General features: G+C 39.3%; 1 protein-coding gene across 1 annotated transcript; it reads right to left on the bottom strand.

Moving 5' to 3' along the window:
• Positions 1-10229: 10229 nt before the first annotated feature.
• On the bottom strand, positions 10230-13181 carry LOC131682569 (protein cup). The gene is made up of 4 exons (XM_058964142.1): positions 12878-13181; positions 12390-12750; positions 11703-12237; positions 10230-11643 (listed from the first exon to the last, which is right to left on the bottom strand). The coding sequence occupies exons 1-4, from the start codon at positions 12957-12959 to the stop codon at positions 10747-10749; spliced, it is 1875 nt and encodes a 624-aa protein (XP_058820125.1). The 5' UTR covers positions 12960-13181; the 3' UTR covers positions 10230-10746.
• Between the last annotated feature and the right edge of the window lie 399 nt (positions 13182-13580).

Here is a 13580-nt window from a genome sequence, read left to right as displayed (position 1 = left end):
TATTTTGCTTTAAATGACGATCCGCTTCCTGAGAACCTTCTGGTTTCCAGCATGCCATCGGGTACATCACGTCCTTGCAATTTGTCGGGACGCATGAAACGTGGCGCCGATGGTTTGCGGTTGTACTACCACAACGTCAGAGGGCTAAGGACGAAAGTCGAGGAGTTGTACTTGGCTGCTCTTGACGGCGACTGCGATATTTACGTTCTGACGGAAACTTGGCTTGATGATCGTATTACATCGATGCAGCTATTCGGAGATTTTTACGCGGTTTATCGTGTCGATCGAGGTGGTCGTAACAGTATCCATGGTCGCGGTGGGGGAGTTTTAATTGCTGTTTCTTCCGCACTTGCCTCCTGTGAATTTGGTGTGGAAGGTTCATCAAGCATTGAAGCAGTTTGGACGAAGATTACTACGCAGACGAAGAACTACTTTATTGGAGCTGTTCACATTCCTCCGGAAAAAACGAGTTGATTGCTCTATTATGCAGCTCCATCTAGACTCCATAGAGCGCGCTTCTTCTCAGACAGATGAAAACGATGTGATGATAGCTCAACCAACTAGGACTCGTGTTGGTTTCTTCTGGACGTGGGTACGCTTACCCTAAGCCGTTATCCTCGTTAACAATGCTGCCAGCCGCTTACTTCTGGATTGGATGACTTTTCACGGACTACGTCAAGTAAGGACAATTTCCAACCATCAATATCGTTTTCTTGACCTTGTCATCGTTAATGAGAATGCTTTGCCTGAGTGTTCTGTGAGTGAAGCTTCAAGTGTGATCGTTCCTTTGGATAATTATCATCCCGCTTTAGAAATATCCATTTCCATCATTAGTTCACCACTACATGAAGAAGGTTTAGCTGCGAATCGTCGCAATTTTCGCAAAACTGATCTAGTAGCTCTACGCCGCTCACTATTACTGATCGACTGGAGTGTACTACTTGATCAAGTGGATGTAGACGCTGCGGTTGATCTCTACAATCGATTACTCCTTGACTGTGTTGAAAAATCCGTTCCACATCATCAACCTCCCAGAAAGCCTCCCTGGTCGAACGCAATGCTTCGGAATTTGAAACGCAACCGCTTTATGTGCGTACACAAATCGACGATTCCCTATTCTCAAGCGCTTTTTCGCAATAGCCAGTAATGAGTACCGCTGTTACAATAAATTGCTGTACAAATGATATGCGAACTGCATCCAACAAAACTTACGACGAAATCCGAAGGGCTTCTAGACTTTTGTTAATACGAAGAGAAATGAATCGGGTCATCCGTCTAGGATGGCCTACAATGGCGAACTAGCGAGTACAACGGCGACAAAATGCTCCCTATTTGCTAGCTACTTCTCGAGTGTCTTCACGACTGATGCGCCATCTGCCATCGAGCTTGACAACGCGTCCTGTGATGGTCCCGTTGGTGCGGTGGATATGGATGTACTCACCATTTCAGAATAATCGGTTCACTCTGAAATACGGAAAACGAAATCGTCTTATGCTGCAGGACTAAGTGCTATGCCTTCAGCTGTTCTGAAAAAATGTTTCGATATAATGAAAAAATGTTCCGATATAATCGATTCGCTGAGAGTCGAGTCAAAAATTTTCGAATCGCTTATCAACGAGGTGCTGTTTTCTGCTAGTAAACATTACATTAGCACTTGTCAGCACGGATTCTTCCCTGGTCGATCGGTTGAAACGAATCTAGTTAGCTACACATCGTTGAGCATAGAAAAAATATCCAAGAAACTCCAGATGCACACGGGCTACACTGATCTTAAGGCCGCTGTCGACACAGTTAACCACGAGACTCTGCTAGCACAGCTTGATAAACTAGGATGTACCATGAAATTCTGTCACTGGCTGTGATCCTACCTTGTATACCGCGAGGTCGTCGTGCAAATTGGTGACAACGTGTCTGAATCCTTTTCTAATAGTTCCGGAGTTCCTCAAGGTAGTACACTAGGTCCGTTACTATTTTCATTATTCGTAAATGATGTGGTTTTCGTTCTAATGCGTGGAGGGAAACTGTTTTTCGCTGATGACTTGTAAAGATTTCTCGTCATAAGAAATGATTGCCGTGAGTTACAGTGTCTCATCGATACATTTTACAACTGGAGTCAAAGATCTATGTTGATTCTTAATGTTTCGTCATCAATTTTCATCGTACATGTTTAATTTCAACTACATTATTGCTGGAATTCAGCTGCAACGCGTTGACCACGTAAAGGACCTAGGCGTTATTCTTGATGAAAGGCTTCCTTATACGAATCACTTCACAGCGACTATTGACAAAGCGAATCGTTTGCTGAGGTTTATGTTTAAAATTTCCAGCGAATTCCGAGATCCTTTGTGTTTCACGGCGTTATATTGTTCACTGGGGCGCTCGCAGTTAGAATTTGCAAAAAAATATACGACATGCTTTACGTCAATTGGCTTGGAATAACCCGCTGAACCTACCACCATACGAGAAACGTTGCAGGCTATTAGGATTACATATTTTGCAAGAACGTAGACACGCTTCGCAGGCCATCTTCATATCAAAGCTTATGTTGGCTGAGTACGATGTACCCGATCTTCTTGGACAAATCAACCTCTACGCTCCAACCCGAGTTCTTCGTACTCGGACATTGCTACGCATCGAAACGCGTAACACTAACTATGCTGCCAATAGTCCGATTATAGCGATGGTTCGTTGCTTCAACGAGTTTGTCGAGCACTTCGACTTCGATACCAATTCATCACAATTTCGTCACCGTTTGCTGTTAGGTTAATTATTTTTAGTTTAGTTCATTAAGACTTATTGTCAGTTGAACACATTTTTTTAAAATATAAATACAAATATAAGCTTATGCATCTGACGATGACTGAAGAATAGTTAACCGAAACGTGTAATAATAGGAAAATTTGCTGTTTCATGTTCACCGAGAAAAATCAACAAGTCCACGAAATAAATTGACCACCTTTACCGAATTTTTTTTCACTTCTCGAACAGGTGATTTTAAGGGACATCTCAAAAAGTAAAGAGGAATACAGTTTGACCACAATAGGTCCGCTTTCTGCTTGTCACTCATTTTTGTGTGCGTTCAAACTGTAGATTGGAGCACGATATTTTTCTTCTACGGAGTAGCCAAAGCGATACACGAGTAGATTTAATTGCTGGTAGTGGGGGAGCAGTTTTTAGCTTTCGTTGTAAGCAAGATGAGAAGCTAACAGATGCAGCTCGCAATTCTGGTTTTAAAATAGAAAATGAGAAAAATCACGTAAGTTTAGCTTATATTAAATCCAAGAAATACCGAGAAAACTTTCTAAACGAAACTTTCATGCAGGTTTTTTGGGAAAACGATGTGGTGCGTCTAACAGAGAAGTCGGATTTGATACGCTGTAAAAATACGCAAAACTCAGGCGCAAATAAAACAACTGCGAGTACAGCGGGCAACCGACTGCTGGTGCTGGTGGCTGAATTGAACTGATTTGATTTCTTTATTGCACGCATAGCAATTGGATTCTTATAGATATAACAAACCTTTTTGGCGAGGCCCAAATTCACCGTTTTATCTCAAGACAATATATTTTTAAGGGAAACATTACTTTAACGAGCTGTAAAAATACAAAAAATTTAAACATATCCATTTAAATTACCAGTTAATTGAAATCAGTCTACCTTCTCATCCCGCCCGCAGTAGAAGCTGAAATTCGTTCCACTATAGATATATGGCGACAAAGTCCAGGACATTAGGACACTGGACGTTATGTCCTCGGACTTTCCGACACGGTGTATTTTTTTTTTATTTTTAGATTGAAAACCATTTTTATCCATTGAATTCTCAAATACCTAGGGCTAGGACTTTATATAACAAAAGCCGATATGATGCTAATTTACAACAGTATGCATTTAAGGGTTAAGGATAGCATGGACAGTTATACAAGATGGCAACTAAAGTAGGTGCTCTCGTTTATTCTTCTCTTGGTTTTATCGTCGAAATCGAAACATAGTACAAGAAAATCACCTTAATCTTGCACGTCTTATCCCAGAGTGCCAATGTATCATAGAAAGTATTTTTCAGTATTTAATAACAGAAAATGCAGTAGATATTGAGTTCGTCGTAAAAGTGATAGGTTGGCCCGCGAAATTAACAGGAATGCTAGATTTTCCAAACAAAGTACATGGTAAAGAGTGCACCAATGCAATGCACATAGAGTTTTATTAGTGCCAAAAATGACGTATACTTTTGAGCATGAGCATGATGACCGTAAAATTTGTAGTTGCTACTCCGTGATTGACCAGAACAAGCGAAATTACACAGGGAATCAACGAATGGGACATGGGAGCAGCTATCTATCCTCAATGTGCACGTTTCGAGAGTTCTATAGTTTCAAATGTCAACAACGGCGCCGGCCACGTCCTTACAGTCATCGGGAAAGGAAAGGAATGTTAGTGTAGCAAACGTTGTTATGGAGACCGTGTATACCTCTGCATCTCCACGTTTGCCACGGGAAGGAGTTTTTGTTAGTAGGATGGGGTAAAGAGTTACGAAAACCTGGGTTCACCTTGATAAGTGATACGATGCAACTATGCAACTCTCCGATAAGTTTCATGTGTGTATTGCTCTGGGCAGCCGGCTGCCGAGTATTTGACAGAGTTATCGTTTGTTGAATTAATTTGGAAACGCCCGGTTTGCAAAAAAAGCAACTTAAACTCCGGACTACCGACAGTCGGGAGTGTTGCTTATGTTTAATACAACGGTATGTGAACAATGTTATTAATCCTTGTTTCTTTATCCCGGCGAAACACGATATTCCAAAAAGAATTCAATATTATGAAAAGCGATTACCTTCAGCGTCTCAAGAGATCTTTCGAAATAGATACGGTAATACCTATGTAATTGAAGACTTCGCAATACAAGCACTATTTATCGTATATAAAATTTGGTACTCATATAGCAAATAAAAGGACACTTTCTTTCTCCGCGAATAATTAAATAAGGTACCGAGTGTTATTCGCGCGCGTTGTTTCTCCTCCGGAGATCGCGTAAACGTCTCACTGAACTAACGGCCGCTAGTGCTTGAAGACGGTGTAAAATAAGCACTACCGAAATACCTGAAACGACCAGCCTTTTATGTCGAATATATAATTGATGACGCTTATTTTTACAATAAGTACTAGACTGCCGTTCTACGCATAATTGTCCCATGTATATAGGGAATCCCATAGAATATAAGACAATTAAGCTTATTACGGCAGTAGAGTAAGATTGGAAACAATAAGAACGAAAAGAAACTAACCTGTCACCACAGAGAACAGACGTCCATCTTCAGCATTCAACTTGTGTAAAATCTCTAACGGTTTCGAAGGTAGTTGGGATATCCAAACCTGGTGCGCTACTGTCGTCATGTTTTTTGTGGCTAAGTTCGACAGAATTGACAGCGGTTATTCCTCGACCCAGTCAAACTAGTCCGGAACCGGTTCGGACTTCCAGCATGAATTCCAGCTCAAATGCATCAACCGAGAGTCGGAATCGGTTGTTTTCTTTGAGCAAGGTTCCATACTGAATCCATTCAGGATTTCGAACGGGTTCCGGAATGGATATTACGGATAGTTGAGATAGGTTGGTGTGGCGGCGCTAGTGTTTATCGTATATTAATTCAAATGTTTACACACGTTTTTGTTCGATCATGGATGTCTGTTCTCTGTGCTGTCGCCTTTTACGTCAATAATCAAGCTAAAATATTGTTATACTCATGAAAAATAGGGTTAACATGACAATCAATAATATAGTGCATGCACTACTTCAAAGCAAATGAAAGTATTCAATATAATGAGAACAATTTATTTGATTTAATTTACTTGATTTATTGGACTAAAAGTAAGCCAATGAATATGACAATGAAGCATATGTTCTTCGTGTTGATATGACTGCTGCAAATTGGAAACTGGCTTCTGATTCACTGTCAATTTTCAACCCTCATAATATTATATGATTCAACAGTCATCATTTCACTCAAGCAAGATCATGCGTATTCCTCACACACAATGCCCAGTGGATTAGTTTCCTGATTGGTCAAATAAACACTGAACAAAGAAATTAGTTTGATCAGTCCAAAGAAATGTCAGCTCGATTGGCATCAACCGGCGGATACGTGTTCCCTTACAATGCCATCAAATATAAGAACATTTAAAATTACATACGACAGACTATGTGCAATTCTGAATATAACAAAATGAAGACTACTTAATTATTTACAATAATATAAGATCGGAAAAATTAGTTGCATAACCAAGGTGATTCATTTTCAAAGATGGCACAGTTGATGAACCACCTTATAAAATAGGCGATAAGAGACTCGGATAAAAATATCTGACCACCGCCAGTACCAAAAATGACGTATACTTTTACTGAATAATTTTAATGATAGCTATATTGACGACGGCGCCGGTGGTTGAGTGGTAAGCGTGACCACCACTCATTCCAGTTGGCCTGGGTTCAATTCCAGCCGAGGTCGTTGAGATTTTTCTGAGGTGAAAGAATCTGTGGTCACGTCTTCCTTCGGAAGGGAAGTAAAGCCGTTGGTCCCCGGTCCATGAAATTGGTGGATCGATATCTAGTCAAGGTAGTGGAATCACCTCTCTGGCGTCGGTAAAGAAGAATTATATCCAACTTCTATACTCTACTAACAAAAATATCCTCCTCCCGTGATACTTGTGGAGTGCGCAGTAGTATATACGGCCTCTAGCAAAAGCAAGTATCGGACTAACATTTCCTTCCCTTTCCTTCCGCGATCTACGTTCGGGCCTGGCCGGCACCGGTATTGATCAGAAACACTTTAGGATTACCAGGAGCTGCACATTGAAAGATGTTTCGCTAATCCCAAGCATAATTATCTACTGATTCCCTGTGCAACTTCAGCTAGTCCCGATCAATAACGGAGCCCGGGGGGGGGGGGGGGGGGTCGCACAAGCTCACGTTCAATTTTAATGATAGCTATATTTCTTTTCTTTTTTTTGAGGTCGCTAGTCGTGCATTGAAGAATGCCTAAAACTCTGAAGTAGGCCCCGTCAAGTCCAGTCCGTCATCTGTCCGTCTCGTCTTGTTGTGTCTGGGGCTTCCAGGTTACATGCATTCACCAGACGAGACTAGCTTATGTCAGCTTAATTGTGCACTGGTTTCGTAGAATCAAGGCGATCATCGAAATGATAGATTCTACGAGTGAATGCACTTGGCCCAGTTACCTGTCGAGCTTTTTTATATTTGCGTGTGTGAATGTTTACGTGTGTATGGGAAGTGTTGCGTGTTGAGATATGTGTGTTCCCTGTAAATAATATGTTAATACAAATATGCACGATGTTAAAATAAGACATGTGTAATATGCTACTTGCAGTTTGTTGTTCGTTCCTACTTAGCTGATTCAATTGAGTATGAAAGTACATCTCAATTTTTCTAAAACCTGGTTACGTCTGATGGCAGCGAATAGTCATTGTTGCCCTTTTATGTTAAATTAACTCGGAGAAGTCATCAGAGGAATATGACGCATGAGACCGAAAACAAATAAAATAAAATAAAGAGTAGAGTTAGTACTGTTATTGAATATTAATTGAACAACACATGTACCATGCAATAAAACTACTTGGAATCGTCTAAATGCCAGAAAATAATATATATATATATATATATATATATATATATATATATATATATATATATATATATATATATATATATATATATATATATATATATATATATATATATATATATATATATATATATATATATATATATATATATATATATATATATATATATATATATATATATATATATATATATATATATATATATATATATATATATATATATATATATATATATATATATATATATATATATATATATATATATATATATATATATATATATATATATATATATTTACCATTAATGACAATTAATTCCGTTAGAAGTTTCTCATGCTATGCTGGACGGGAATGGATGATTGACGTGGGTCGGTAAATTAATCGTACCTTCATTTATCCAATCCGAATGAATCGAATCGAATGCACGAATTGAACACCAGTAAAAAGTGACCAACGAATCCCAAGAAGGATCACCCACTATTCCATCATATAAGCCAGTTCTGTATCCATTCCCTGGTCCATGTTACAAATACTCAGACGCCCACATACACAGATAGACACACGGCTAGCATACAATTGTACACTAGTACCAAAAACTACAATTATTACAACACAACACAACTAATAGGGTTCTACTGTTATTTTTTTTTTAATGCACCTGTGCACGTTGACGAGGTCGACCGATAAATCGACACACAATGACTTCCACTGCCAGCCGTGCTCACAAAGACTGCCGTTAAGCTGTTAAACAATGTCTGCAAACACAGCCCACAGAAAAAGTCAATCCACGGCGACCCGCCAATCGGCCACGCCAGTGTGCACAGGCTCTTAGTTGACTGTTAGTTTGGGCTGGTACAGAGTATGAAAAAACACAAAACATAAAAAGGCCCATAAGCCCTCTCGGTCTCTTCGATGCACCACTATCGAGGCGTAATGCAATAACCATCTTAAAGCAGTTGTCTGCCAGAGCTTCTTTAAAACTGACTCTGAAATATGCTTGAAGATGTTTGCAATACCGTCAACCTATGGGAGGGAATTTTAATGATAGCTATATTGACGTTTTAACCCTTTATAAGGCAGTGGCAACTATATTGCCACCAACAAGTCTTATTTTTCTCTCCTCAATAACTACGCGACAATAATTTATTTTTCCTCTGCTGCAATCATATAGGTACTTATCGAAAGGACTTCATAAATTTTTGGAGCTTATCAAACCCAAAATGACGACTTGGGAACATGTTTGTATCTCTAAAGATGGCCAATATTGATCAGTTTTCAAAATATAAGATCATGTTTTTTAAACCTACGATTTACCAAAAATTTTAAGATAAATATGACTGTTAGGATCATTTGGACTAGAATATGAAGCTTTTTTGATGGATTTACATCCATAAAAGAAGAGCCTTTTTGATTGCTTACAATTATATCAAATATGTTTTCGTGCCTCTAAGGCAGTGGCAAACATATTGCCACCAATGTTTTTGGGATTCGCGGGCAATTTATATTGATTCTTCTAAGTTATTTTGGTTACCGATGAATTATACTCATACTGTTCTTACTCATACGACACTTCCAGGTTAACCCTTTCATGCCCAACTTTTTTCTAGTGCATGTAGGGTTTCAAAACTATTTTTCTTTGAAAACGGTGGGGTCAAGAAACATGAAAAGCCTATTTTCATAAAGATAGGTGCTTCCATGGCAGTGCTAGAAGCTGGTCAATTTTTACCTTCTAATGCTCAATACAATTGTCCTAGAATAATTACAATAGTCTAATTGCGTGGAAAACGTAGCCAACGAAACTTAAAATTGATAAGTTTTATCAGTTTTCAATAATATTGCACCATAACAAAGATATATGAAAAAATCTTTTTCCGTCGTCAACGTAAACTGTCCCTGGCAGCACTGCTCCATCGTAAATCAATCAGACTAATTGCAATAACTTCAATTCTAGAGCTGATCCTTGCAACTGTTAATACTCAAATTAAAGGCAATAATCACATTAATGAGCCAGACTTGTTTTTGTGAGCAATTCTCGCCACAATCAAAAGTTATAGCTGCTTAAAAACGATGTTGTCCACAAACAACATGGGCATGAATGGGTTAATATTTGTCACTATGAGAAAATATCTTTTGACGTTCCCATGTACATACTTCTGTGAAAATGAAAAACAAAATTAATTCATAAATTTTACTAGACATTTCTTTGCATTGAATAAAAGGAATACTAAACAATTATGTCATACTGATCGCAGTGGCAGATGCCCAATCGAACACATTATGTAATCTAAAATTTAATAGATGGAATGCGGCAAGTTTTTTATGTCATAATTAATGTACATTCTCGAATCTGATACGGGGCAATTATGCATATAAATGTATTACTAGCAGAGGAAAAAATAGTATATGCAATGTTTGTCCAATACAGCGGCAACTGTATTATCACCAATGTTTTTGGGCTTCGCGGGCAGTGGCAACTATATTGCCACCAAGATTATTTTCGAAATTCTGGTCACTTATTGAAGGAGGCCAAATCATTCTTTTTGTGTATACGATTCACACAAATCTAGGTAAAATTGTAAAAAATAAATCGAAAAAAAGAATTAGAATTCAATGTTTATTATAAAGATTGGGTGATAAATTCACTATTTTAATTCAGTTCTTGTGAAACTATGTACTAATCATTATGGCTGGCGGAGCACTTTTCAATAATATAGTATGATAAGGTGTTGAAAATTAACAATTAGAAATTATGTCTTTAAAGAGAAAAGATGAACTTTTGTTCTTGTAATTTACAAACAATCGTCTTAGGACTAATATCGTTCAAATTAGAAAAAGAAAATAACTTTCACAAAAATTAAGGTGCGATTTTGCTAAAGTAACTACTAGAAGAAAGAATACAGATACCGATGCAACGAAACAAACTGTTTATAGTAAAAAGCTATCAAAACATAACACAGACATCTTTAAATCATAATATAAGGAACGTATTAATAGAAACTTGATTAGTAAAATATACGAATGCCATCTTCACATTTGATTGCTTCCAACACTGGAAGATGTAGCTTGAGAAATCAACTCTCATAAAAAACAAATTGCATCGAACCCTAATTAGACTGGCTATTGAGCCTTTCCGAAGCGTCGGCTGTTTCCAACTGAACGCTGACTTTGCGGCGAAAGTAACATCTGCTGCAATGAGGTGGACAGATCGTGCTGAGTTGATCCACCAGCGAAGAGAGAGTTGTTTGTGCCGCTGCTACCGGGAAATGACTGGTTGAACTGCTGACATTGGCTAGCATTGTTGGCCGTTTGGCTGAGAACCGACAAACTTCTTTGGATGTTCGGACAGACAGACTGAACAAACTGCTGGACAGTGGGATTAGGTTCCGCATTACAAGCAGCAGCCGCAATCACAGCCATCTGATTGTTCTGCTCGAAAAGCAATTTCCGTTGGTCCTGGAGCTTTTTGCGCAAAAGAGCATTCTGCATAATTGATTGGGTGTGAAATTGCAGCTCACGTTGCGTCGGAATACGTGGTGGTTGAGCAGCCGTTTGATGCTGCTGTGGCATTGACTGACCAGCTTCAGACACGTTGTCTACGGTGGTTTTCATAAGCATGCGGCGCAAAATTTCGCTCTGCTGATTCTTGCTCAGCAATTGCTTCAAGTATTGTTGCTGAGCAATCAAATTACTACTAGCACGGCTTTGGGCAACCATGTCAACAAGCCGTTTGAATGCGGTGTTTGAATCAGCGGAACGGATATTCTCGTGATCAAATGCTTCCGCTTGATAACCACGATTGTATGATGATCCGGAAAGACGATGCTGATTGCGATCCTGCTGGAACCGATTTGTGCTACCGTACGCATGACCAAAGTTGTCATTGGTTGAGTTATACGACTGACGACGTCCATCCTGGTTCCAAGTTTGCTGTTGGCTGAACGAGTTACTACCGCGTCGGAACCATTTGCTAAAACGGGAACCACTTTGGCCGTTACCACTTGGGTCATTGTCCGTCTATAGATACGACAAAATTTAATTACCAGTAACAAAAATTAAAAAAAAAACTAGCTTACCCCAAATAGCGACTCAAATTTCATAAATTCCTCGAAGTTGTTCACGTTGACCCCATATTGTGACTGCTGATGATATTTTTGGTTAGATGAGGTATTGTTGTAATCGGTAATACCCTTGGTAGGAGTGCTACGAGCCGGTGGTGACGAGCTAGTACTGGAAGCAGCAACACTCTCGACGTCATTTTCACGTCCAGAGGTATCATGTTGCTTTGAACCATTTCCACCACGCTTCGAATGTATATGTTCGTAGTGGTGCAACTCGTCATAGAATGAGATGTGCTTTCCGGTTGATTTGGTCTTTGCATCAGAATTCGTTTTTTCCAGAGATGATTGAGATGTTGATAAAGCGTTAAGTGACAAGTCTTCATCGAAACCGCGTAATTCGATCGTGTCCAGGCGGGATGTTGGTCCAGCAGACACCCACTCAGGCTCCTCTTCGATGACTGTATCCTGCAGGCGGAATTCATCACCACCTTTGTAGCTCTTCACAATCGCATGATGGCTGCGATTGCTAAATTCATAGTTGCGTCGAAACCTGCAAAGTGAATTTATTTTGATCATTTACACCATGCTTGAATTATTTTGACACTATATTGCACTAGTTTGCATAATTGAATGAAACCGAAATTTAAAGCAGCACCACCCTACTGTTCCTATTGTTCAGTTATGTACTAAACTAATACATACCTCGGAGCACTGAATCCATTTTCGCGTCCTTGGCGATACTTAAGTGGGTCAGTGGATCGTTCGTGAGACATATCTTTGCTCGATTGGCCGCTCATAGTTTCGTCGCTCTTGGTAATTTTCCGCTCTCTCGAAGCGATTTTTTTCATTTCGTTGGCGGTTCTCCAGATAGCAAAACGGCCAATTTTTGGATCATCGGCCACTATCGGGCGTCGGAAACAGAGCGAATGTTTTCTAACGGATAGTATCTGACTAGCCGTATAGCGGATGGGAGCCGAAAAACTCGGTAGAATGTCCGATAGTATAATTGCCGGCAGTCCACAGCTCAAAATAGCTGGGTCTAGTTCTTCCAGCGGAGGATCGTCTTGAAAGAGAAATAACTATTTAGTACAAAATGGCGAACATCCCCATTTTTTCGCGCGTTTGTCGTACATTTACCGTTATCAACTTATCGTTAAATAGAAAACCAATTTCGCTAGTACAAAACTTACCTGCCTCTCTGAGTAAGCTCGAACAATCTTTATATTGTTCAGAAGTATGCATAATCAAACCGCTACTGGGAACTTTCACCATTTTTACTTTCTCTCTTGTTCCTATCTTTCGCACAATTTAAAACCACAGAAAAAAAACCTTCGTTGGCTATCCAGCTATTACTAAATAAAATCTAACACGTTCTGATACGTAAAACACTCAGTTATAAAAAGATGGAACCACTAAATTCTAGCTCACGATCGAGTTTCCTACTGACTGGACTATAATCTACTGATGCGGCCCGGCAGCTGAGTTTCTGCGGCCACCCTTTTGAAGAGAGAAAGCGGTTTACTATATACTAGCTTATTTCCATATATTAGTACCTATTAGTACATAAGCAGAAGCTGGTGTGTGATCAGTTCGATCGAATAGATAAAGCCAAATTTACACCTTTTCGATTCGATTTGCTGTCCGTGCACGTAACTGAACCGGCACTGATATGATCAGATAGATGTAAATACCCACTGAGACGTCCAAAAAATTGTTTCAAAATCGTTCAACACGGGTCCAACGATGGACGTTCGTTGAACAGTTATTTGGACGTTGCCCAAATTGGTCCAACGAACGTCCTTCATTGGACGATTTTGAAACCAACCGTTCTTAGAGGGTACACTGAGAAAAAATCTATAGTATATATGACCAGACTTTTATGGTTCTTTTGAC

This window comes from Topomyia yanbarensis, chromosome 2 (assembly GCF_030247195.1).
Source record: "Topomyia yanbarensis strain Yona2022 chromosome 2, ASM3024719v1, whole genome shotgun sequence".
Lineage (NCBI taxonomy): Eukaryota > Metazoa > Arthropoda > Insecta > Diptera > Culicidae > Topomyia > Topomyia yanbarensis.
The sequence above is the reverse complement of the archived record's forward strand: the minus strand, read 5'-3'. Positions and strand labels throughout refer to the sequence as shown.